Raw genomic sequence first — 27408 nt, 5'->3', positions numbered from 1 at the left:
CAATTTGACCAATCCTGGAAGCACCAATATCACAATATCTATCATTTGAAAGACCAATCATGAGTCACGACAGTGAAGCAGGAGTCCCACCTCCCTAATATTCATCCACACACATTGGTTCGAGGCTTCTTTCGAGGCTTGTCTAGGCTTGTCTAACCATTCCCATAGTGAGATAAGAAAGAGAACTACAAATGACTTCTCTCTGTGACTTTTCTCTTCTCCTCTCTTTGCCATTTTTTGCACTAAATATTTCATAAAATTCCTAGTCAAACACTATCAATATTTTTCTGAGGATCGATCCTCTCTATACAACTCCAGTATTAAAAGTATCGATACCACTAGAGTATATGTCGATCCCTACCGTGAGTAAAGAATTTTCACTAATTGCATCACTAATTGTTAATAAATAAATAAATAATTTATATAAATTGGATATTGTGTGTTAGATGTTTGAACAGATCTTACATTAGTGTCTGTCATGCAGTGTAGTACAGCCACGGCTTTGGCCTCCCATTCAGTGAAGAGAGAGGTGATTTGAGAGCTGCAACAGTCTAGCAGGTCCTAAAATTTAAACACATCAAAACATAAACTGACAACACAATAAATTAAAACTATTACATTATAATAACAATTCATTAAAAATTCCCAGTCCCAAAAGGTAGACTAATAGACCACTGATGTCTGTAGTGTACATTGTACACAAATATATTAGGGACTTCTTTATCGTTTATATATTTTTTAATAGTCATATTTACCTGCACAAGGTTTTTTTTTCATGTAAAATTGATAATTTACTTGAGAAAAAAACGTTAAATGTTTAAAACATTAAAACTACCAAAATGCGATGAAACATTAGGAATATAAAGCCAATCATATAGTTAGGGATTCACAGGGATTTAATCTTATATTTCAATAATTTAACATGGTTGTCTGAGGTTGATTAATTGTCAACTGTTATACAGGTAAACAAAATCTTTTTTAGTAAGTGATTTATTCTGATTGTTTTTATGTATTACATAATTTTACATTTAATTATTATTAATTTATTTTTACATTTGTATGATTTAATTATCATTTTTCGTTCAACTTTGTTCCCTTACAAACAGAATCCAGAATTTATGCACACAATACATGACCTTATATGACTACTACTGATTATAATATAGAGTGTTTTTACACTTGAGTGCTGTCTAGTGGCCTCGACAGGGCCTTCTGCAAAGCATCACATGTGTGAGATTGGCTACAATGCTTAACACAGCAAAAAACATGTTAATATAAAACTTTGGTGCAACAAGAGTAGATCTATAAATAACACGATAAACAACCATTTTCCTAATTACTGAAAAATAAAGGTGACCTTGATATAGTGTAAGAGGGTTTGGTCCAGGTCCAATCCGTTCTCAAGAGCATAAGGTTCAATGCTGTTCTCAATAACCGCAGGAATCAGCTCTGGGGCCTTCACCTTATCCAGCATCAGAAAGGCCATACTACGTGTGCTTCCCTGCCACAGAACACAGGTTAATCAATGCTTTGTGTCAATGTGAATACTCAGTGCATGAATAATCAATAAATGTAAAAAAAACACACAAAAAAACATTTTATAGATAAATTTACCTAATTCAATGGGTCCAATAACAAAACAAAAAAACTGAAACCGTTCTAAAAAGAAAACGTGTGGACTTTGTGGAATTCTACTAGTATTAAAACAGAATACTGTAATTTTGTCACAACACTAGCATGTTGTCTTGTAAGGGTCATGTTGCCCCTCGAAAAAAATATTCAGAGACTAATCTTTCTGAATCCATTAGATGAAAAGTATGACACCAAGTGACATCTGCAACAAAAGGATTTGTCTGGGCATCAAACTTTAAGTCTGAAATTTCAGACTTAGAGATCTGAAATTTGGTGGGATGGTTTATGTACAGGGGTAACTGCTGTATTTCTGCTTTTCAATAAGTACCACCTACTGTCAGAGAGTGAATTTGCATTTTCATTTAGCCCGCCTGCCATTAATGGGCAATATCACATTTCTCTTGTAGTAAATTATAACTGTGGGGAGGGGAACTAACTTTATACATTCACTAAATGAACTATTGGAAATCAGTAAGTGCCATTCACATAAGGTGAGTGATGCCCAGACACTTTCAGGGGATAAAAAAAAATAAGCAGCAAAACAGTATAAATATAACCTAAGGTGCTAGAACGTCTATTTAACGCAATGAAACAGAAGTAGCGATATATCTAGATTATCGAAAAAAGAAAAATGTAGGATGGGGATTTGGTTCCATCCATGGTTCTATTCTAGGCTTTTCAGTACAAAAATTACCACCATGGATTTAAGGTAGTAATGCTAACTGCAACCATGGTATTGTGGCACAAATAGTCAAATGTTTTTACATTATTCATTTCAGGGTTCGTACAACCTTTTAAGAGTGAAATTGAAGCACTTTTTACATGTAACTCTTGTTAAAGGGGTCATCTGATGGTTCAAAAAAGAACATTATTTTGTGTATTTGGTTTAATGCAATGTGTTTCTGCAGTTTTAGGTTAAAAAAAGTCATTATTTTACACATACTGTACATTATTGTTACTCCTCTATGCCCCGCCTTTCTGAAACACGTAGATTTTTAAAAAGCTCATCGTTCTGAAAAGAGCAGAGTGTTCTGATTGGCCAGTGATCCAGTGCATTGTGATTGGCCCAAAAACCTTAAGCGTGTGACGGAAATGTCACGCCCCATACCATATTTGGAACATCAGCTCCCAAAGCAATAATGACAGGTGATAATGTCGGTACTACCTTATCAATTTGAGCCCGAATCTGAACCGGAAAACGCAGATGTCCAAGCTGATCGATCAACTTTGCTAGCGCAACTGGACCAGATTGTATCAGATTGGTAAGGTTTTATTTCATTGGGGACATAATTAGTGATTATAATGACTTATACTGTCTTTTTATGCATTGTGCCGCGCTATGGGTGTGAGAACACTGTAGCGTATGAGCAGATCATTCATTCATTGGTTCTGAATTAATGAATCATGGCTCGTTGAATCTGAACACAAATGCACATTCCTCCTTAAAATCCAAGCTCTAGCCTCTGAACTCCCAAATACAAATAATGCGTTCGGCTCCAGCTAGTCTGCAATAGATGGTCTCTCCCGACACTTTATTGCACCTTGGAGTATTACCAGAACAACACGACACAGCATCTTCTCCTAGCTTCGCAAGCCTCAAAGAGATGCACCGAAGAGATAAGGACTTTCTCCTGCTACGTGACATTCCACACACACACAAGCATACGAGCCTTTGTGGCTCACACATGGACCTTTGTGATAAAACTACCTTTAAATGTATTAAATGTATCTCTTTTTGTGCTTAGATGTCTTTCCATGTCATATTGGAGTAGCTATAATTTTATCGTGTGTTAATTTAACTTTAAATGCTTATAATATGGCATATCTACGGTGGCCGAGACAGCTCAACGCGCTGCAACTGAAGAAAACACATGCAAATAGAAAAATACCCGCAAATTAAGAAAACATCTTCATCAGTTTCACAACACATGTGTGCTCCAAATACTCAAAACACAACCAAATACAGAAAGGCGCTGCAAAAGTTCACAACACAACCAAATACAGAAACGCGCTGCAAAAGTTCACAACACAAACAAATACAAAAACGCGCTGCAAATAGGACAGAACACAACGGAAATGTTTCCGGGGAACCCAATAAGTGACGGACCCGGCGATACGATCGTAAGTTTTGTAACTCTGCAGATCTTATACTTGCACTAACAGCTACTTAATACACTAAAGAAAAAGGAAAACAAGAAATCGCATCATATGACCCCTTTAATAAAAGTTGATTTTATCTGCATCTCAACTTAAGCTCAGTGCTTTACAGTCAAATGTTTCAAGACATTTCCTGTCAAATTTACAAGAAATAAACATGTGATATTATTAGTTACTGCACTTACTGATGCAAAACAAGTCATTTTAATATTTAATTACCTTTGATTAACCCCCCTCCCCCACCACCCACCTCTAGCGCTACAAAATCAGCTGCTAGTGCCACCATCTGTAGAACTTAGTCTAAACTTTCATACTCACCCTTTCATAGTCAGACAATGAAAGGTGGCAGTTATATTTGGTGTAGAGGTCACACAGCTGTCGGAGGTTTGCCACTAATGACCTCAGATTTTGCACTTCCTCTGCTCCACAGTTTTCAGCCTGAAAAACAACTTAATTCTTATCTGAGGAAGTCGCTGCGACTTTCCAGGAATATGGTCCTCAACACTTTTAAACAGCTTCAAATTTGGGGACAAACTTGACATTTACCAAACCCATAGACCTCCAGAGGGAAGGCAAGCCAAGTTCAGCCAGAACCAGTCCATTATGAGGCCAGTCACCCTATAAAAAAAATAAAAATAAAAATTATACTAATAAAATAAATCAAATTACCTGAGAAAGAGAATCTTTCTATTTACTTTGGCCCAATTGAGATTTGGCTACACAATGTGTGACTATCGATGTCTATCAAAATGGAAAATGATGCTTTAGAGACAGAAAGGGTCACAAATGGGCTGGCTAATCATTTTCTAGGTTGTGTTTAGAAATTCAGAATTTATTTTGAAAAGTAATATCCCGATATTTCAAAATAATTCAAATTTTTTGAAAAACTTGTCTTAAGAGTTAACTACCTTTTCGGTTAACTCCAGATTCCTTACACGCTGCTCCAACCACCTGGCGAGGATTTTCTGTGTACATTTAAAACATAAAAAGTGTTAATATGAAGCACAACTACCGGTAACTAGTTAATTTCAAAAATCACTGCTCCATTCTCAACCAAGAGATTACAACAGAACTTAAAATTACAGTAAGATTGTGCAAGAACTATTTGCTTTTCAAACATTTTGCTTGAATTGTATTACCTTATTTATAGTGATTCATCAAAACTGGCATACACACAAAACCCTTTCTTATCCACCTTGCAGGGCAAGAATTATTCCCGATAACTGGTGTTGTGATTCAAAGTCGCATAAAACTAAGGTCATTAAGACAATCTGAAAAAACTGTGTAGTTTAAAATCAAGTGTATTAACTGCCCTCATACCTGTCCTTTGGGCAACACTCTCCATATAAATGGGACCACAACACCATTAAACCACAGACTTAGGTCCTGTGATGGGATGTCTGATGAAATGGAGCCCAACAGAGCATGTAGGCAGTCTTCATCGAATGCACTGGCAAACTCACCCTGAGAGAGAGAGAAAAAAAAGAAAAGACAAACCTAATTATCATGGGGAAAGAACCAGTAGTAACAACTTTAAGTTACATTGCTGACTGTTAATAAAACAAAATAAAAACAGATAAAAGAATTAAAAACAAATTTAAATAGTCTAGGGAAGTGGTTTTGTTTTTTTTTTGTTATTGTTTTTTTGCACCTGCACCTTCTACCTTAGTAGTAAATAAAGTATACCTTCAGAAACTTATACAAAGTCAGAAATTCATTCATAGTCAAAACTCCACATGGAGGAAAGTTCTACCAAAATGAAATGAGTAACAAATTCATAACATGCCTTAAAAGTGCACTCTGTTTTTAGTTTAAGTTTAACAAGCTCTTATATTGAAATAGTGGTTTTGGACTCCATACTGACTCATATTGCCCGGGATTCTGGGATGGATAAAGTTCATTTAATAACTGCTGCCCCATCACATTAAAGCTGTTTGTTTATTTCTCAATGTTTTGCTTTTTGTCTGTTTTCCTTCGTCTCTGAACTGTTAATATGCATTTGCCTTTGTTTAACAATGGACCTTTCTAGATTCAATCTCAATGATTTCCCACATGGTGTTGATTGTTGGTGCAGGTACACGTCTGACTCCTGCACTGCACAGAGGCTTTTAGTGTCTGTGACCGGCAGATGTTTGTGCTCAGAACTTGATGGTGAAGCTTATATACTCGATTTGTAGCGTGAAAACTGCTGGTCATGGCAGTTCGTTTTAAAACTCAAGCAAAGTTTGTTTTAAATATGAACTTAAAATATGAAACTAAAACCACCAGTCTGTGTCGGCAAATCACTGTAACAATAAATGAGTTGGGTCATTGAGTTATTCATTTAAATTATTCATTCAAAGGGCTGATTAATTTAGTCGTTGAATCATTCATTAAACTGATTAGTTCAAAAGGCGGATTTATTCAGTAGCAAAGCACTGCTGTGTTGCTCAGAGACGCAAAACAGTTCTGCTATGGTTCACTGGGAAATTTGTTGACAGAATAATGCAAAAAAACAATAATGTCTTTAAAATGTAACTGAAAATGTTATTTTGTAGTTTATTGACCGGTTTCATAAAATCAATAAGACATTCGCAATCATGCTAATGTTCCGGAAAAGACAGCACTTTTGCTCTTGCTCTCCAGGAACAAGGTTGAGAACCACCAGGCTAGAGTATATAACAATGATTTGTGCTTTGCTGTAAACACAAAGAAAAAACTAATAAATAAATATTACTATGTAAAAATGAAACATGTAAAATACACATTCAAGGCCAGTATAAAATTGTGGCTAAAATTCTCAATTCACTAGCCATTGGCAGGTTCCTGGTCAAATACTGAAGCAACAGAACAAACCATACTTCAAGTTTTACCTCGTGTCGTAGCCACAAATATTGTGCTCCACTAAGATTCCCTTCTTTCAGAAGAGCGTGGATGTCTTTAAGATAATCTGTGCTGTTCAAAAACTCAATCCATGAGATGCCCCTGTAATGGAGATGGAGAATACAATTAGCCAGAAGGATGTGTAGGACAAGAAGTGATTAAATGATTTCTAAAGTTTTAAAAGCTTATTAAGGAAAAAAATCATGTCTAACATTTGAAAAACTTAGAAAAAAGTAACTGCTGGCCAGCTTAACGTACTCAAAGTTGTTGGGTCCATACATGCTGGCGAAGGTGGCGAGCTTAGCCAAGGCTGTTTGGATCTGGCAGCACGGGAAACGGTTCAAGGTGTAATTTAACATCTCCTCAGCTATGCTGAGAGTAGGCCAGGAAGCAGTTAGGCAGTACTGCACCACAAACTGCTCATCCTGTGGGACATATGAGAAGACTAAGTGCTAAACATTCACAATATATCACATAGGATGACTGCCTTTAAAGAATAATAAGATATAATATTAACCAGTTGTGAAGTATTGCAATGCATCGTAATAACTGCTGGGTGGGCTATGAAAGTGATAAGGTAGAGTAGGACCAATGACCACTACTACAGTATGTCAAAAATTGTATTACTTATGTCACCCTTTTAATATCAGCAAATGTACAAATGCATCCCAACAGTACATCACACTGTAGTATTACTAACTGTCCATATGTGTAAGATAGAATGATAGTAGTGTTATTAGTTTCTCCAGACACCATTTTGTGTAAGTCTCACATGAAGGCCTGCGCATTCACATTTGTTGCAAATCTGATATTACCATGATCTTCATCAGGTTGGTTTTAGCCTCATCAATGAGCTCAGGCCACTCAAGGGTTTGATCACTGCCTGATGTTGAGATGAGCTTTTCCAGCACAACATTCAGCTTAACCTTATACACCAGCTAAAACAAACAAAAAGAAACCTTGTCAACTTACCATGGAAAATATTTTATATAGGAAATGTTGATATGGAAAATGTACTAATGTCTTACTTCAACATCAAGCCCAAAAGCTTTTGCAAATTTCTCTGCTTCTTCAAACTTGTGCTTATAAAGAAGTTTGTTCAGTCTGGAGGAAGCAGAGAGAGAAATAGTGTACAAAGTAATGCATTAAAAGCAGTCTGCTTGCCTGAAGAAAAGTATAATTTAAAGTATAGTATTAAAGTTTAGTATTAAAGTGAAGCAACGTATAGAAAATAAAATAAACAAAATAAATAATGCATAAGGAGCAAAACCACCCAAACAAGCATTAAAATCAAGAAGTGCATTCCTTCAGTGGAATCTATTAAAAATATCTTTCTGAAACCAACATAAAATTAAAACCAAATCAGAATTAAATTGTAAATTCAATTATAATCAGTATTACTTATGTTCTCAAGAGCGCACCTGTTCTCCGGCAGCGCCTCTGTGAAGCATCTTATCACAACAGTAGACACTGGATCTTCATGGCTGCTTTAAGACAGAAAGATTATTTGAAATTAATCTTTCGCTATCCACAAATGTGATGAATTCAATACAACATATTAACACCACAATATAAATGCAAAAGTTAATTGCCCTTAATATCTATAGACTGTCATAACTGTGTCTGTTAGTCACCTCTTGGTGTTCGCCAAAATTCCCTCCAGCAAATAGATAGTGTCCTGAGGAAAAGAGTTGAATTTATGAATTACCTTCAACACAAGATATCAAGGGCAGGTGGCTAATCATAACTATATTTGGGATGGATGACATACTGGTAGAAACTGGCAAGTATCGTTTCTTTTAAAGGTCGACCAATATATAGGTTTTGCAGATTAATTTGCATTGGTAACCAATTTTTGGAAGTATTGAATATCAACGAGTCCAAAGTTGTCAAAAAAGTTGTTCCTTCTCCCACAGCTACTCCAGCACTAGACTCAAAGGGCCTGTTGTCATTCTACAGTACAACAGTGGCCTCTAAAGATGAAATAAAAACTTGTGTATCCGATGAGAATTGGATCTAAATGATTTAACTGTCCACACTGATACACTGGCGGTCTTTTTCCAGACTATCTGCTTTGGTTTTTATGGCATAGACTTACCAATGTCATTGCCATAAAAATTTCAGCAACATAGAGGTGTTTGCAATACAGATGTTGTCTTACAACAAGACAATGTGCAGTGGCGACGCTGGACTGCAACCTCTTATGAAGCAGTGGCAGAGACGTAGAAGGATGGCATGCGTGACTTTATTTTCCGTGCTGCCGTCTTCACTGGTCACAAAATTCAAAGAAGAGTGTAGACCAGGCCGAAAAATAGTATATTGTTATTTTTCGCTCAAAATGCACTTTGCAACACAACCCTGTTTCTGCAACGACTTCGCGCATGTTTCCTACAACAGTATATGACTGACATTGTTAATGTTTTTATGTAGCATGAGAAAATGACATAGGCACACAAAAAAAAAAAAGCTATGTGAAATTCATTATACAATTATTACTAGTCATAATTTGCACTGCAGATATCAACACTGCGATCATTGACCGAAAGGGTGCGAATGACATTCCATTTAGACCAAAGTACATGCGAGCAATATGACCAATCAATTATAATTTCACTTATTTTATTCCATTATTTATTTTATCTGTTATTAAAAGTAAGAACAAAGAAACTAATTACAAAGAATAGGGCAAAAACAAAATAAAGGTACAAATGAAATAAACTGCTTTAAATTTTTCAGGTACAGCGTTTCTATAGAGTTCTAAACAAGAACTATTGCATAAATAAAAAATACAATCAGAGCCTATACGGATTTCCAGAAATTTTAAGCAGCAACTAATATTTAGATTTTCCCTCCTGCCATGCTGAAAACTTACTGAACCACTTTTGTCATTCTTGTGTACAGTTGCACCCATAGCTCAGACATTGGAGATTCAGCCAAGAAACACTGGCATAATCGCGATTTTCAAATATTCAAATTTTAGCTTTATTTCCACCAGTATCTCCCCTACAAAATATGACAAAGAAATTCTAAGGACAACCCGTTGAACATTAGCACCAAATATTACAGGTTTGCATTACATTACGTTTAATTTCATATATTTCCATTTTGTAAATATGCATTGTTTTATTTACCATATTGATTCCCTTCTGGATCAACCAAGACTCAGAAGAAACTTCTAGTGAGTAGAAAACCTCCATAGAAGGCAGGGACTGAATCACAAGCTTCCTAGCATGACCCTTGACATAGATAACAAAGAAAACAAGTGAGGAATAAAACTGTATTTTCAATTACATATATACATTCTTTCTGTGTCCGTGTGGGTTTCCACTAGGTGCTCCAATTTCCCCCATAACCCAAAAACATGCAGTATAGGTGAAATGGTGATGCTAAATTGTCCGTGGGTGTGAGTGCACGTGTGTGTGAGTGTGAGTAATGGGGAGGGTTGGGGAAAGACCTAACAACCTACCCCTGAAAAAATAATTGCTAAGAAAATTCATGGACAGTCTCTCGCGTATAGCAAGAGTCGTCTATGACTGAAATAGCAATAAACATACCTTGTTTTCTTCAGCTACCAAGGTCATGATTTTCAAGCTGTTATCATCTTGCCTGTTCAACACAAAAGACATTTACCTGTCAATGTGTGGATTAATCATGAAAAACAAGCACCCTGTCTCTCTATGTCTTACAAAAGAAGTCAAACAAGACACTTGCTGTGTAATAGATGAGGAGTTTCTCTCTGAGATCAGCAGGAAATCAACAATGTATTGATCCGGCCAGCAACAAAGCATGACAAAAGAGTGGATGTCCAACAAGCTGAGCATGCCCTAGAAAGAAAAAGAATATTTTATATACAAATTAGTGGTGCACTGATCAGGAAATTTTAAGCTGATGCCATTAACAGATTTTCTGTACACTGTGATCGGCCCATATCAATCAGATCACTAAGAATATGTATTTTTAAAGTTCCCATTGAAACACTTTTACAAATTATACAGAAAATTGCACCAAACTGTCATTTAATTGTCAATTATTCTAACAATAATAATGCTGACATTAAACAGTTTTAAACAGTTCAGAGAACTACATTGGACTTCAAATGGTGTGAATTGCAGCTAAATCTCAGCTAGATAACAGCCGGAAACTCAAATGTCATTTCCTACATCTCTGATCTCAGGAAGGACTTAATAAATAAAACGAACGTTTGTTTACAACTGCCTGTATCATCTACGCTCATAACAAATTCCACAGAGAATAAAGTTCTATAAACAGCATCTGCCTAATGTATGACATGCAAGAAGCTAAAATAGCATCAACACCATGCTTGCGCTATAAGGCCTGAAGACTGATGATTCAAGATTTCAGAAAAAAACAGAGTAGTCAAATTTCCATTTGATACATCTTTAATGATGTCACTGATCTCATCAGCTGACACATTATAGCAAGCCATTTTACTAATTAATGCCCCAAGCTTGACTAATAGCTTACATAATTCATTTTTGACAAATCAAAATTCATTTATGCAGATATTCATTATACAATTATTACTAGTCATAATGTACACTGCAGATATCAACACTGCGATCATTGACTGTAGGGGTGCGAATGACAAAGTACCAAAGTACATGCGAGCAATATGACCAATCAAATATAATTTCACTTATTTTATTTCATTATTTATTTTATCTGTTATTAAAAAACTAATTACAAAGAATAGGGCAAAAACAAAATAAAGGTACAAATGAAATAAACTGCTTTAAATTTTTCAGGTACAGCGGGTCTATAGAGTGCTAAACAAGTTAGCATTTTAGCACTTCTGGGTCCATCATCCCAAATTCAATGTTTTTTTTTTTTTTTTTTAGTTTTTGGTTAAGAGCTTGAAATAAGGTCTCAGGTGAAAACAAGCTCAAGATATTTTTACGTTTTACTCTATGACATAAAACACACCAGTGATACCCCACTCATGCTTTTACATGACTTGAAAAAGGTGGTTGCTAACATGTTGCTAAATGGGACTACAGACGTTTTCCGGGACATTAATCATCAGCTGGACAGGTAAACTCGTATGCGCAATAGTCTGCTTTCACAGCCTTGTGTTTGTCAGAATCACTTCCTATACACTCATTCACTATTCCCTACATTAGTCCAATAATATAGTCCCCTTGAAGGAGTGAATGAAATGAGTGTGTCAGAACCGTTTTTTTGTTTTGTTTTTTTGTCAGTGTCACACACCCCTAGTGTCCAAAATATTTTGGGTTTCAGGCAAGAATTTAAATTTGGGTACATCTCTAGCATCAACATCAGTTTCCACAAGGCCTTACCTCTTTGTTTAGGACATACATCCAATTATCCACAACTTGAATCTTCTTCACCTCTTGAATAGACAAAAAGAACATTTTAATTTATTTACAGCTATGTTAACACACGTCATATTTAGTAATAATCAATGTAAACAGAGCAAGAATACATTTAGTACCTGACATTAAAGCAGAGTCAAGGAGTTTTGTGAGAGACAGGGATGTCTGCCCATGACCAATGGTCCAAAGTGAAAGAACATTAGCACCATCAGCCTGTCATACAGATAAAGGTGAAAATTTTAATTTTACAAATTATGACTGTATATCAGTCATGGAAAGGGAATAATGAAATTGAAAATGCATTTTAATTCTCCCATCAATAAATCTAAGGAAGAGTACTTAAAATATATCCATATCTTTGACGATATCCTTAACAAAGGAGACATGTTTAACATTTGAAGCAGAGAGAATAAAAGGCATAGTCTGTCCATGATTCTTTAACAAAAAAAATTCAACAGGAATCTGTTTTTGTTTTTTTACTGAAACATTAATATGTTTGGGAAGGTCATTTAAAGGTCTTTTAAAACTTATATAGTTAAGCAATAGATAATTAACTTGTTTAAGCCATCAATTCTTAGTTTTCTTTTTATACTTGATGTACCTAATTCCTTCCCCACCCATTCTTGTCTGCTGTAAAGCCGTTGTCACACTAAACTTTGAGCACGCAAAATTTTACGGACACTGCAAAAGTCGCAATAAGACATCACTCTGCAGTGTCTTAAAAACATAATTCAACATATAATACTTAAAAAATGTAAAAATATGCGATCTACTTCACTTTACTGCAACACTGCAGATTTAAAGTTTGCGTTCCTTTAAGGGCGTTTTCACACCTGGCTTGTTTGGAACTTTTGTTTCGAAACCTGGTGTGTTTTCTCCCTTAGCTTGGTTCATTTAGGCATTTATGAAAACAGCAATCGGGCTCTGATCCTCACCAAAACAATCGCTTGAACGAGGTGATCTCGGTCTGATTGAAACTAACTCTGGAGTGGTTTGGTTGAGGTGAGAAAGCAATCCAACCCAACGGACCAACAAAACAAGCGGTATCATAATTCCTAACGGGAAATGTGTTATATAAAAAGCCGCAGCGTCTGATTCTTTGAGTGGTTGAAAACCAAAGAGTGGCTCGTCTTCATCTGTGTAATTGCTCTTCTCCGTGCATTGCAAGAATGCGGTCTCAATGAAGCCTTGATTCCTGCTTTAACTGCATTATAAGTTATATATATACATACATACACACACATATATATTGGGGCTGTCCTAATTTAGTTCAAGTTCATCTGTGCGTGATTTTGTGCAAAAATAACTTGTAGCATTATGTTTATTTTGTATAATTATCTGATGAATCTTATATAAGATGCGCTCGATTGAATTAATTAACCTCCTAGCAAAGTGCTTCAGTTTACGGGTGTTCATTCTCTTCAGCTTCAGCGCGCCGAGCTCAAACAGCAATGATGTTAGTTGAAACAGTAAAATTAAAGATGTATTACTGTAATTTCTTTTTAAAACATTGATGCGTTATTAATAACTAGCACTTGTATTGTTCTCCTTTTATTCTTATCAACAATATAGTGATTAAAATTCTTTCCTTATTGTCCATGCGGAGGCGATTTAATTTTATTTATCCATGGCACATGCAATTTGTTTCTTTATATGTAGCCTAAGTTATGTTGTTCAGTGAATTGTTTGCAATGCATTATTTAGGTATTTTATTTTTTTGTTAGGTAATAAGATTTTTTGGTAACACTTTACAATAAGGTCTCATTTGTTAATGCATTAACTAACATGAACTAACAGAGAGTAATAACCTTTGTTGTTAAAATATTTGTGTTCATGTTAGTGCATTAACTATGTTATAAAACTTTGCATCTTAAAAATGTCTTAGAAATCCTGTAGAAGTATTGTTCATTCATTGTTGGTTCATGTTAACTAATGCTAACAAAATGAAACCTTATTGCAAGTGTTACCATTTGTTTTATTATAAAGAAAGTTGGCCATAAGAGTGTAACATTTATTTTAAAAGTTAGGAATCTTACACTCGGTTCAAACTAGTCTACTGTATTGAATATTTTTTATTTATGTTGAAGTTTTTTGGACATGGCTGTAATCAGGCTCTCAAAGTATATCAAAATCTGGATTTAGACTTATCGGCCAATATATCGGTTATCGGCATTCAAATATATATAATTATCGGTATCCACCAAAATTTTCATAACTGTTCATCCCTAAAAAAAAAAAAAACAGTAACATCTGTAAAAAAAACTTAACCACCACCCCATTTTTATATGGTAAAATTGTAATATTCTGACTGTTTGAGTTTTATTAAAATGAACCACTGATTTTCAATAGTAGCATATATTTAGACCATGTTAACCACAGATTAAAACCATGTATAACACCTTACTACCATGGTAAAATGTAACTGAATGGTTTCTATGGTATTTTTATGAAAAAAACATTAGACTACAAACATTTATTAAAAATGCACAAATGCTATAGCTTAATCACATTACTCCTTTAATACATCTAATACATCTACATTAAATATATCATAAAATTTGATATGAATATCCCACATTTCTGCCACAATACCATGGTGCAGTTAGTGTTACTACAGTAAATCCATGGCAATTTGTAGATTGAAAAGCTTTCTGACTGCACTGTTTAGTGGTCACATGACCGAGATCGATCAGCAAGTAAACACATCTGATCTAGTAAGCTCGCTCTGAGCTGCCGTTTGAACTTTAAGCTGAGTGGATAAATGGGGCATGTGATACGGACCCGCTTTTGACGCATAAACATTATATTGGAAATTTATCGATCGTTTTATCACCCAGCCCTAGTCACAAGTCTTCTCTTCAAGTGATACAAATTCACAACTTCTGGATGCAGCAAAACTTCTCTACTTGAGCTTTAGTTTCCCCATCTCCTGCATTTAAATGTGTATAAATGGAAATCAATGGAATAACATTTTTACTGTGATCGCCCCTTAACACCTGAAATTTATTTCAGAAATCAACTTGTGTCATAATTCCACAGCAAATCATTTTGTTGGAAAGCGGGAGGAAAAGAAGCATCAGATTATTTTGGGGAAGGAAGAGAAAATGCAGTTGAGTTTAAGATTTAGAATCAAAGTTACCCCAATCAGAAGGTGGATTGTGCTTCCAAAGCAGACCAGACCTGCTGAGATGCAACCATCTTCATGAATCTCTTCAGTAGAGCAGAAGTTTATTAGAATATCATCTTGGATCTGTAGGGAAAACAAAATAATTAATTTTCCCTTCTCCTGTTTCTCATTTTTTGTTTCCTTTGATTTAGACTGGTCTCATATCTCATGAGACAACCATTCCTATGACCAGCTATGATCATTTTAACAGGACAGTTTACCCAAAAATGTAAATTCTATCATCATTTATCCACCCTCAAGTTTTTGAATCCATAAAACGTGTTAATCTTCCATAACACACAAAGACATTTTTAATAAAACCTGAGAGATTTGTGTCCCTCCAATGAAAGCCGACTCTCCCAAAAATGTCACGCTTCAAAAATTTTCCTAACAAATAGTAAAAGTAATATATATGAATGGAGTGGTTTAATCCAAGTCTTCTGAAGAGACACAATCACTTTTAAATGATGAAGATATTTAATCTAGGCTTTTATTCACATAAACATTTTAACTATGTTTTAACAATGTCTTTACTACCTTTCTGGGCCTTGAAGGGGTGACAGGTTTGAAACAACATGAGGGTGAGTAATTAATGACAGAATTTCCATTTGTGGGTGAACTATCCCTTTAATAAAAGAAAATGTGTGAAAAACATTAGAGACATTTGATTAATTGAAACATCTACCTTATTTAAAGCCACTAGATCCATGTTTTCAATCGCGCTCTGTATTTTTCCCAAAGCCACATTCGACGTGTGTAGGAAACCATTGTTGACAATGAAAAATAGATCATACACTCCTAAAACACAAAAGAAAGAAAATGTTTTAATAGTTTAACAAGTACAGACTATGGAAATGCTGTCAGTGGCCACATCTATATATGTAGCATATCTTTATTTTACTGCTTACTATAGCATTTATAGAAACTCACCTTTAGAACCAGGTGTCTCATGTAGAATTAGGCTCTTAAAGGTTGTCTCATCACCATCAGAGGGGTTTTGTTGGTGCAGAGTCTGGAAAAAAGATTAGTTACCATGAAATCAAATAGCTAATTCTTTTTTTATTTTTTTTTATCCGTGCACATTTTTAAAAATGATGTGCCCTTGTAATCTTTTTCTTTAATTCCCCTTCCAGCTTCATCTCTTCTCTGTTGATGTGTTTACTGGGTTTACTGGTGCGAGGGCAGGAGGACAACCTGTCACTCACATGAGATCACAGCAATAACAAACCACAGTGATTCAATCAATTCCTGAAGGACAAAATCAAGTCCCGTCCTACATTTTTTTCTTGCCGTTCCAGAAGCCGTTCCACTCGGATGTAAGTTACCATAAGAAAAAAACTGAAATTTGTGTTATTGGAGTCAAACTAGCAATTAATACAATTCCATTTATTGCAGCTTACTTTGGTCAGCACCGTCTTCTTCAGAGGGACATAGATGATGTGCAGACTTCCATTTCTCTCTCCAACCAGAAGAAACTGGCCTTGGGGGCAAGCAGTAACAGCATCTACTATGGAGTCTGAATCACACATGAGAGCAATTAAAGATATAGGTTTTCCTTATCTTGTATACAGTACTGTGGACAGTGAATGTTAACTGTGCATGACAGAGCTTGTGTTACCAAAATACAGGTGAATCAGAACAGTCTGAAAACCAGGATCAAAGACAACCACCGCAGTGTCAGCAACAACAATACAGCAGTTTGGAGTACTGGAGGCGTAGACCTTTGGATTAGACAGTACCTGGAGCATAAAAGAACAAGAACAATACTAATGACAACCAAAGGAAAAGAAACAATATTTGTTATTATTATCATCATCATTATACAGACCAACTCAAATACAGATGTATAGAAAAAAAATATTAATTTCAGTGTAAAACACTTAAACAAGGTATCAATGCAATGCAAAAATGTACAAACTATTACATATACAGTACCGGTCAAAAGTTTGGAAACATTACTATTTTTAATGTTTTTGAAGGCAATCTCTTATGCTCATCAAGCCTGCATTTATTTGATCAAAAATACTGAAAAAACAGGAATATCGTGAAAAATTATTACACTTTAAAATAATGGTTTTCTATTTGAATAAACTTTAAAATATAATTTATTTCTGTGATGCAAATCTGAATTTTGCAGCATCATTACTGGAGTCTTCAGCGTCACATGATCCTTCAGAAATCATTCTAATATGCTGATTTGATACTCAGTCATTATCAGCTTAATATTTTTATACTTTTTTTCAGGATTCTTTGATGAATAAAAAAAAAAGGGAAAAAAAAGAAAAAGAAAAAGAAATCATTTGTAACAAAATACTCAAAAGTTTGGGGTCAGTGATTTTTTTTCTTTCTTTTTGAAAGAAATTAATACTTTTAATCAGCAATTATGTATTAAATGGATACAAAGTGATAGTAAAGATTATATTGTTAGACAAAATTTCTTTCTTTTTTTTAAATGCTGTTTTTATTCATCAATGAATCCTGAAAAAAAAGTATCACAGGTTCCAAAAATAATATTAAGCAGCACAACTGTTTCCAACATTGATAATAACTGAGTATCAAATCAGCATAAATAGTGCTGAACTAAAGTGACAACTGAAAATAGTCATGTTTCCAAACTTTTGACCCGTCCTGCTGTATATTGATGAGATCGTAATACACGGTACGTCAAAACCCAGCTGTCATTACCACTGTTCCAAAACCATGTCAATATGAGAGCACTTTTCGTTATAGCAGTTAGCAACAAAGACAGTTTTTGCTAACCCTTTCGGAGGATGAGATTTTAACCAAGGTATCCACTTGATATAACGCGTTCCCGGACTCTTGTTCAGCATCGCTGTACAGTCGGACTGTGTTAGTGTCCTCGTTCAGCAGAAGTTCGACGTTATTCCACATTCTTGACGCTTGTTAATTAGGTGAAACGCGACGCGTGATTTTAACTATCAACCGGCATGACACTTCGAATTAAAAGTCGCAAAATGTCACAGGCGTTTCCAGACGATTTGCCATTTAGTACAATTTCTTAAAAATACTCATGATTGCATAAAGTAAAGTCTATACATCAGCAAGTGAAAGCAAACTCTGCCATGAACGTTGAAATTTGGCGCCGATGTCTTCTTCGTCTTCTTGTTCCTCTTCTTCTACTAGGTTTAACGGCGGTTGTCAAGCTATTGGTGCATTTCCGCCATCTACTGGGCTGGAGCGTGACGCGTTGCTATATGAAAATACTGAGAAAGAAATAGTCTACATTTGTATAACATAATCTTTATTCTGTAACACAAATGTGGGCTATTTCTTTTAAATAGTTTATATGCTATACAAGAATATAACTTGATATCAAGAGGTTTTAATTCTTCTCTGTGCTGGATTCTTTCTATTTCAAATTCTCATTCTTATTATAATTGCCAGAATCATGCTTTCCTATTATATAAAATGATCTATTGAGAGCAGAGAAGCCATTTCTTTGCAGAGATATTATTATGTCATTTATTCTACGCTGCCATAAACAGTGTTGGGTAGTGTAGGGGAGAGCGGGGCACAAAGTAACGCTTTTTGACTTTCTCAGTTTGTGTAAATCTACTTATGATTCAGAGTGTTTATTTTTTCCCACATTCATTTCCCACGTCTAGTACAATTATGTGGTTTTGTTTTATTAATACAGTATATACTTTTTTCTGGATATACCCCGAAAGAATGGAAGTGAAATGTGACAACATGCCCCATAGGTGGGGTACATTGTAACGTGTGGGGCACATTGTAACATGACATATAACAGCTTAAAATGTTATCTGATCTAATAAAAAAAATATACAAAACAAACTAAAATATTTTCTAAATAAAATACAATTAAAAAACTTTTTCATATAAAATAATGGAAATTTTTAATAATTAAATATAAACTATTTTTTTGAGTTTTGACTACGAACACATGAAAACACAGCTACATAATTCAAAACAAATAAATAATTAGTAATTTCTGAACATTGACTCTCAATCATTATTCACCTTTTTCTCACGTTTTCTCAATAAAATTAATAAAACTATAGAATATAACAGCATATTTCTAATAGGGGCACATTGTAACGCAGTGTTACAACATGCCCTCGCCTGCACAACTGGGATTTAAACCCTGCTAGTGTCTTCTGCTAGTTAGCGAAGCATTAAAGAACTATCTCAACTGTTAAATAACATATTGGAGATTAAAATAATATCAGATTTGTCTAATTTTAAATAAACACAAAAAATAGAGATGAAAAATTAACTTAAGTAAGAAATTTACTTTTGCTATGGTTTAATAAATGTCTATGGATATCTTCCAAAAAACTTTTTAATTTTGGCGCAATTTTTTCTCTATATAGTGTTGATATGGCAACTAGTAAATACACCAAGTTTCGTCATCCTAGCATGTGTGGAAGTATTTAAAACAACTGTAACAACTAGCCCTGCGTTACGTTGTGCCCCGCGCTCCCCTGCTTACAAATTGAAGTCAGTTACTGATTCCAAATGACATGCATGACAAAAATTGTAGTTTAAGTAATGTAATCGATTTTTCACAATGTGTTCTTCTGACTTCTTTTTGATTACTTTTTGATTACTTTTGACGTAACTTGTTTATCACATTGATTTCAATAGGGTAATCTTGTACTGATATACAAATACAAAGACTGGGATTCCTGGTGGAACTGGGTTCTTGAGTTTAATTAAAAGCTATTTAGCAGACTAATTAAATCATAAAAATTAAAAATTAAACTTTAACTGCCCCACCAAGAAAGAGCATATCTCCTTATGTCGCTAGTGACTGCACTCAATGTATTTTTTTTTCAGCACATCCCATAATTTTTAAAATATTGGCCTCCAACAAATGGTTGATATGTCACTTAATGGTAAAAGTGAATTCATACACATACTATGAAAATCAGAAAATATGAACTAATTAATACTAATTAATTTAAAAATATAATCAAAATATTCTTTATTTCTTTATTATTCTTTATTATAATTCTTTATTTATTGAACTATGCAATTAAATATTTCAGGTTTTCATTTTAACACAGGAAATTATATGTTTTCTTGTTTTTTAACAAACAACAATAAATAACACAAATAACTAAAAGTAACAAACCAAAGACATTATTTCTGCATTCAAAAAAAGAAAAAGAAAACAAAACAAAACAAAGCAAAAGATAGTAATATAATGTCATTTTAGGCTTTTATGTTTCAAGAAACATGCCGTCAAGTGTGGTAGTGCAACAGGATTTTTTTTTCTTTGCCCATCAAGGTGGTGTACGCTCCCCTCGCAACTCGCCCGCCTCCTGGAGTCAGAAGCATCTGAGGTGGCTTCGTGCCACTTATATCCCCAGCCTGCTCAATCATGCTGCCGACGAGCTCTCACAACAGCCTGTGGCCCAGGGAGAGTGGAGACTCCATCCCCAGGCGGTCCAGCTGATCTGGGACCACTTTGGGGGCGCACAGATAGATCCGGACTCGTCCCCTTGCCAGTTGTTTTACTGCCTGACCGAGGGGACCCTTGGCACGGATGCATTGGCACACAGCTGGCCCTCCGCAAGTATGCGTTTCCCCCAGTGAGCCTTCTCGCACAGACACTGTGCAAAGTCAGGAAGGAAGAGGAGCAGGTTTTGCTAATTGCCCCTTATTGGCCCAACCGGACCTGGTTCCCCGAACTGATGCTCCTCTCGACAGCCCCTCCTTGGCCAATTCCTCTCAGGGAGGACCTGCTCTCTCAGAGACGGGGCACCGTATGGCCCCCGTGTCCAGACCTCTGGAAATTCCATGTCTGGTCCCTGGACGGGACGCGGAGGTTCATGAGCTACCTCAAGCTGTCGCAGACACCATCACTTCTGCGAGAGCACCCTCTACAAGGCATGCTTACGCCCTGAAGTGGAACCTGTTTGTTGATTGGTGTTCTTCTCTCCGAGAAGACCCCAGAAGATGTTCGATCGGTATTGTGCTTTCCTTCCTGCAAGAGGTGCTGCAGCGAGGGCTGTCTCCCTCCACCCTCAAAGTGTATGTTGCCTCTATTGCCGCACATCACGATGCAGTTGATGGGTGATCCGTGGGAAAGCACGACCTGATCGTCAGGTTCCTGAGGGGCGCGAGGAGACTGAATCCGCCTTGCCCCCCCCCCCCCCCCCATACCCTCTTGGGACTTATCTCTGGTGATGACGGCACTGCAGAGACCTCCCTTTGAGCCACTGCAGGCAGCAGAGTTAAAAGTCCTGTCTATAAAAACAGTTTTCCTGCTTGCTTTGGCCTCTATCAAGAGGGTAGGGGACCTGCACGCATTTTCGGTCGACGAATCGTGCCTGGAATTTGGGCCGGCTAACTCTTACGTCATCCTGAGACCCCGGCCTGGATATGTGCCCAAGGTTCCTACCACTCCCTTTCGGGACCAGGTGGTGAACCTGCAAGCGCAATTAGACATACAGTATAACTTATTTTAAACTTTTTATGGCTTTTTCTTATTCCCTAAAAAGTATTTACTTCCTTACATATCCCACACCACACCAAGAAAGGTGGTCCTCTGTAATAGAGAAAGCACACTCTTCACACTCTTCATCAGACCCAATAGTCTCTGAAAACTGAAACGTGAACGTTTGGGGTGATAGAACTGGACAGAATGGAAGAACCCGATACTGCTTCGCCCCCAAAAGTAAACCTCAAGAACTTCCTGTTTTGTGGAAGGATGGAGACATGGAAGTATGTGGAAGTTAGGAAGAATGGAAGTATGCACCCATCTCTAACCCCTCCGAGAGATCCATTTGCCTCGGCAGCAGCGGGGCCAGAATGAGGAACGCAAACCTGACTTTCCTCGAAAAGTGACAGGCGGGAGTGAAGTGTAGATCGGCAGCCTCTCACAATGCTCGCAATGCTCCTCAGAGGCTGACAGAGCATGATCCTCTCCCAAACACATCACACAAGTCGTGTGCATCCCCACCCGTTAGGAAGCGCAGGCAGTGAGAAGCACACTGTTTGCATGTTTGGTTCGCCAAAATAAGTGTGATTTTGTGTACTGCACTAAATCGGGACAGATAACAATAACTAAGACACACAGTTTGACACAGAGCACTTGCTGAGGTACAGAAGCTGACGCCGGTCATTTCGGATGTGCTTTTATCCTTTCCTAGTCGTGACGTCACCCGCACGTGACATTCTGTCTCGCCATTGGACTAGTTGACAGTCGTGCTTTAGACGCAATCACGCAGATGCGTTCCCAAAGCGTCATCGACGCAGCGTGAGTTCCCTCGAAAGGGAACTTTCTTTTTTAAAGCAAGGAAGCAATTAGCCTTTTTCCAAAACCTAGAATAATGTCTTTACAAACACATTACACTCATTTTGTAGAAGAATGAATCAAAAAGCATAATTTTCACATGCAATAAATATAATTTACAAACCTGAAATATTCAGAAAGGAAATATATCAGATGTTTTCAATACGATAAGAAAAATCTGATTTTTCATTCCTCCTGGACCTAGACCTTAATTGTGATGTTGTGAGTTTTTTGTTGTTATTATTATTAGTAGTAGTATTTTGATAGAATTTCAAGCATCTATAAGAATCAGCAGGTTCTCTTGGATGGTGGAAGTTGGAATTCAGAGAACTCAGAGGTGCAAATCTATAAAAGAGCATTCACACAGAGAGAGAGAGAGAGAGAGAGAGAGAGAGAGAGAGAGAAGGATTGTGATTTTGTTGCTGATAAAGACCATCAAGCACAGTGCGAACATGTTGAACAGCAGATGGCGGCAATGCACATCACTTCAGAAATGAAGGTAAAAGAGACAGTGAATCTTGTGTCCAAAAAAGGAGGTAGAGATCAGATAATGTGAATGCAACATATGTGTAAGGAGAGCAGATTCGGATAAACCATACCAGCATAAAATAGCCACTGTTCTGGCTGGCACTAAAGGAGCAGAGAGCATTTCAAATGACATCATTATCCATGCACCTGACAAAGAGTCTCACGATAAACTAATGCAGTATAGCCTACTAAAGAGACTGGGAATCTGCGGTTTGACAGAGTGTGGAAAAATGCCAGTTTAACATGGATAAGTTGGTGTTTATTGTCACAGAAAGGCATGGACCTAACGGAGGAGAGATTGAGAACCATGGGAACCATATAAAATCACTTTGAGATTACTTTATTTGGTCACTTAAAATAAAAATAACCCATTTTTGAAGTTATGTGTGAACAAATTATGTTTGTGTTACTTCATGTGGAAGTGTTGTACATTATTAAATAATGTAAATCAAGGACAGGTTTTTAGTTTATGTGATTTTTTGTTTTTTGAAAAAAAAAAAAAAAAACGGTATTATAAACTTCATCAGGTGACAGAAATAGAGAAGAAAAAAACTTGGGAGAAACCAGGCTCAGATGGGGGATCAGTCCTCCTCTGGCCAAAGCCTATCTGGCATGGTGCGCATTCATAACTGCATTAATCCATTTCTGGTGATGATATATAGCATTTTCCTATGGTTTAAACAAAAATACCACAGTAAAAACAACTGTACTAACCAATATCAATTTCAAACATTATTAAAGACAAATAAACAGTAATAAAATAAGCGCAAATAAATTAGCAATAGCACAAATAAATAAAAAACTGAACAAAGTTCTGGTACAGAAAGTATGTAAAAATGTAAAATAACACTGCATAGTTTTCTTTTTATAAATAAAATATAGATTAATCATTAATTGAAGATACAAAAGTTATTCAGTCAATGTCAGAGAGTGATTTTCTTTTTCTTAATTCTTTGATTAATGTTAATGACAGACTGCAGCAGGTTTATTAGGCTGCTCTCACTTTAAGACCCAATGCAGGATACTGTTAGGGGATACACCTACAGTTAATGAATATAGTGGCCTGAAACCGAAAATTCAGGATGCACTTGAAAAACATGAAAAACACTTGAAAAACATACGTTTTCTTTCTCAACTGTTTATATTCACTTAAGACAAAACCGACTGATGGTCCCTTTAACACATTCTGTTGACTATAAGTAATGTTGCACCTACATGTCTTACTAGAGTATTAGTAGACTGGTAGGGTTAGGGTTAGAATAAATTGACATAGTTGCAAAGTTACTTATAGTCAGAATGTCTGTTTGGGGACCATCACAGTTTACTAATACCTTAATAAGAGTTATTTGACACATAGGTGTAACGTTACTTATAGTCATAATATTGTCTATAGTCATAATATATAGTCACATAATGTTCAAAAGGGACCATCAAAATAAAGTGTTACTGGATATTTTGACATAATTTTGTGTGTATTTGTGCATTCAAGCGCAAGAAGACGTGTACTATATGAGTATAGGTGTCTACAAGACAATTTGAGTTCTCTTTTGTGTCTTCTTGCACTTGAAAATGGTTTGAAATCTCATTAAAATTCGCACAAAGGAATCGATAAGCGGAGTCAAACTTTTATTTTATTACAAGTATCTGATTCCTGACCTTATGTATCCAATTCCAGAATTGGAATCGAAAGTGGGGCCCGTCAAAAGTGGGTCATAACAGGGCCCATCATAAGATGGTGGGGGAGACTGCTGGACAGACCAGGGAAACCCAGAGAGATTGTTAGGGGGAACTGGGAAAGTTTGGATCCTGTCCAGAAGATCTATAACCTCCAGAGGAGCAACTTCTTCATCCCAATAAAGAGATGTAACCGGGTGGTAAATACCCTTAAAGGCACACTGAAGTGCCTTGAAACGCGCAGCTTTGTATGATGCTTTGACGTCATTTCCACTGAAACAGGAAGCTAAGGCGGGACATATTGAATGGCTCCTCCGCCTTTTCAAATAACCAGTAGAAAAGTACTTGACAGCAACATCATAAGTAAGCCTGGTCAACGGATTCACATATTGATCAATAATATAAAGTATACTTGTGATCATAATTATAGTAATTGTAACTGAAAAAAAAATATTTTGGGTGTTCTGTTTAAAAAAAAAAAGTAAATTATGTTTTGGGGAAGTGTAGTGTTTGGCCTAAATCATTTAAACAATGCCTCCTCCATAATCATTTCCATTTTTTATGCATCAGATGGAGTAGCGATTCCCGCGAAGCACCAATTTTTTTCAAACCAGCTGTCCTGACCTTCAGATACTGCATGACTTTCGAAGCTTCAAACGTCATCACTCACGTGGTATTGTCATTTCGGGACAAGCAGCATCGGTACAGTGTGTGATACAGTAGTGCTTTGAGTATTGGAGCCCTTGTATCAACCGTCCCATCACTAGTAAATACAATGTTTGTGAATATATTTTTGATAAATACCATTTGTGGATGCATATTTTGTTGTGTTAATTCGGAGAACTGTCATATTTGAAAAGTTATGTTGTGTGTAATGTCACAACATAATAATATGACGTCACAACATGCGGTGTAGACCAGTTTATTTGGCGTTATGCCAAATGTTATAAACACTTCATTTTTTTTTTCAAATGTTGAATGTGCTTTTCATGTGATAATTATTTGATGTGATTATTTACACAGTGTGCAACATAATGTTGGGGATTTCAGCCCTCGTGAAGTGAATGTGGTGGTGTGTAGGAGCTGATTGTTATGTGAGTGCTATTTTCTCTAATTTCTCTCAAATGATATGTATGTGGGTAATTTAAAAAAAATACTTATGTTGTTTTGTTCTCTTTGTACAGTATTCCCACTATTGTATTGTAAAGTTTTGGAATTGTTGCATTACTCTTATTTTTGATTATCCAGTTTTTGCATTTTGAAACGGTTCTTGTATTTCTGTGTTTTAGAGTATTGTGTTTGTTACACACAAGTGGACTGATACTCAAGCGTACAGTGTATCACAGAGTTAATTGCAATCTGAGTAATGTAATGCGGTGAGGTGGTTTAACCTCATTTGTTGAATTTGCTTTTTACTCTTTTCTGGTTCTTTTGTGAACAAAAAAAACTGGAACTGTTTCTTTTCAATTAAATTGATAGACAACATTTGAAAATAAATTGTTTTTATTTGACATCATTAAATGAATAAACTTAGAGTAAATAGAACCCCCTAATGTGTTCCTGGTGGTAAATCTAAATCCCTGGTCACAGAGACATGGAGTTCAAGTGGGTTTTCTAAAGGCTTCATTGCAGAAGAAGCTACTTTGAGCTGTGGCTGGAAGTTTGTTGGTGTCATGGTGGCAACCCAAAAAAGACGTTGGTGGACACCAACAGCTGTTAGGTGGAAGAAGGAGACCTTTCAGGATTGTTTAACCTGTGGGACTTCAGATGCAATAAACAGGTATGGCAAGCTAGAAGCTGCAGCTGCAGTAGTCGAAGCAAAAACTTGGCTGTGGGAAGAGCCATAGAGAAGGACTTTGTGTCTGCCTCAAAGAGGTTATTGCAAACCATTAGACAACCGACTCTAAAGTGGTGAGGATGAGGAAAAGCACCTCCAAATCCAAGGCCATTCCAAATCCAAGGCCAGGTTCTTAGCTGGAAAAGGTGGATTGCCCTCTTCGGGTAGGGGGTGAGTTGCTTCTCTAAGTGGAGGACTTCAGTTATCTCAGGGTCTTGTACACAAGTGATGGCAGGTTGGAGAATGAGCTTGATAGGCAGATGGGTGCAGTGACTGTTATAATGCAGGAAGCTGCAAAGAGGAATCTGAGCATGAAGGCAAAGCTCTCAATTTATGAGTCTATCTGTGTCCCCACCCCCAACTATAGTCATGAAACTCATGAGTTGTGGGTAGTGACTGAAAGTGAATGCTTTCTCTGTAGGGTATCTGGGCTATTCCTGAGATTCCAGATGCAAAGCTCGGATATCCGAGAGGTTGAGATGGTTTATGCATCTGGTCAGGATACATCCAGGATGTCTTCCAGTAAAGGTGATTTCAGGGCATCTGTTTCATCACCCTTAGCTATGGTCATTAGTTTTTGGTAGGGACCGAAAGAAGGAAGAATGAGCTTTCTAGAGTATCTGGGCTAAGATACCAGATATCTGAGAGGTTGAGATAGTTTATGCATCTAGTCAGGATATATCCGGGATGTCTTCCAGTAAAGGTGTTTCAGGACATGTCAAACTGGGAAGAGACCCCAAGCAGACCCAGGACACACTGGAGGAATTTTATCTCCCAGCAGTCCTGGGAGTGCCCTGGTATCACAACAAGAGGAACTAGAGGAAGTTGCCAGGGGGAAAGGACATGTGGAACGCTAAGCAGGAAAATGGATGGATGGATCTAGCTAATGTTTTTTAGTTTTTTTTAAAAAAAA

At 36.4% G+C, this 27408-nt stretch overlaps 1 protein-coding gene across 2 annotated transcripts in view; it reads right to left on the bottom strand.

The window, feature by feature from the left end:
* Positions 1-18313, bottom strand: part of kntc1 (kinetochore associated 1) — a 52763-nt gene extending 34450 nt beyond the window's left edge. The window contains exons 1-23 of one of the 2 annotated variants that reach the window (XM_079872687.1): positions 17932-18313; positions 16790-16910; positions 16572-16687; positions 16102-16183; positions 15857-15969; positions 15145-15255; positions 12125-12218; positions 11970-12022; positions 10363-10475; positions 10206-10257; positions 9783-9887; positions 8286-8329; positions 8073-8138; positions 7680-7755; positions 7467-7589; positions 6910-7076; positions 6642-6753; positions 5110-5253; positions 4698-4754; positions 4336-4407; positions 4108-4227; positions 1358-1501; positions 466-561 (exon numbers count right to left, since the gene is read on the bottom strand). In XM_079872687.1, the coding sequence (XP_079728813.1) occupies positions 466-561; positions 1358-1501; positions 4108-4227; positions 4336-4407; positions 4698-4754; positions 5110-5253; positions 6642-6753; positions 6910-7076; positions 7467-7589; positions 7680-7755; positions 8073-8138; positions 8286-8329; positions 9783-9887; positions 10206-10257; positions 10363-10475; positions 11970-12022; positions 12125-12218; positions 15145-15255; positions 15857-15969; positions 16102-16183; positions 16572-16687; positions 16790-16910; positions 17932-18063 (2313 nt within the window). In that variant the 5' untranslated portion in view covers positions 18064-18313. The remainder of the gene's footprint in view (positions 1-465; positions 562-1357; positions 1502-4107; positions 4228-4335; positions 4408-4697; positions 4755-5109; positions 5254-6641; positions 6754-6909; positions 7077-7466; positions 7590-7679; positions 7756-8072; positions 8139-8285; positions 8330-9782; positions 9888-10205; positions 10258-10362; positions 10476-11969; positions 12023-12124; positions 12219-15144; positions 15256-15856; positions 15970-16101; positions 16184-16571; positions 16688-16789; positions 16911-17931) is intronic. The other variant, XM_079872688.1, reaches the window with a different exon arrangement.
* Between the last annotated feature and the right edge of the window lie 9095 nt (positions 18314-27408).

This window comes from Squalius cephalus (assembly GCF_949319135.1).
Source record: "Squalius cephalus genome assembly, chromosome: 5".
Classification (NCBI taxonomy): Eukaryota; Metazoa; Chordata; class Actinopteri; order Cypriniformes; family Leuciscidae; genus Squalius; species Squalius cephalus.
The sequence above is the reverse complement of the archived record's forward strand: the minus strand, read 5'-3'. Positions and strand labels throughout refer to the sequence as shown.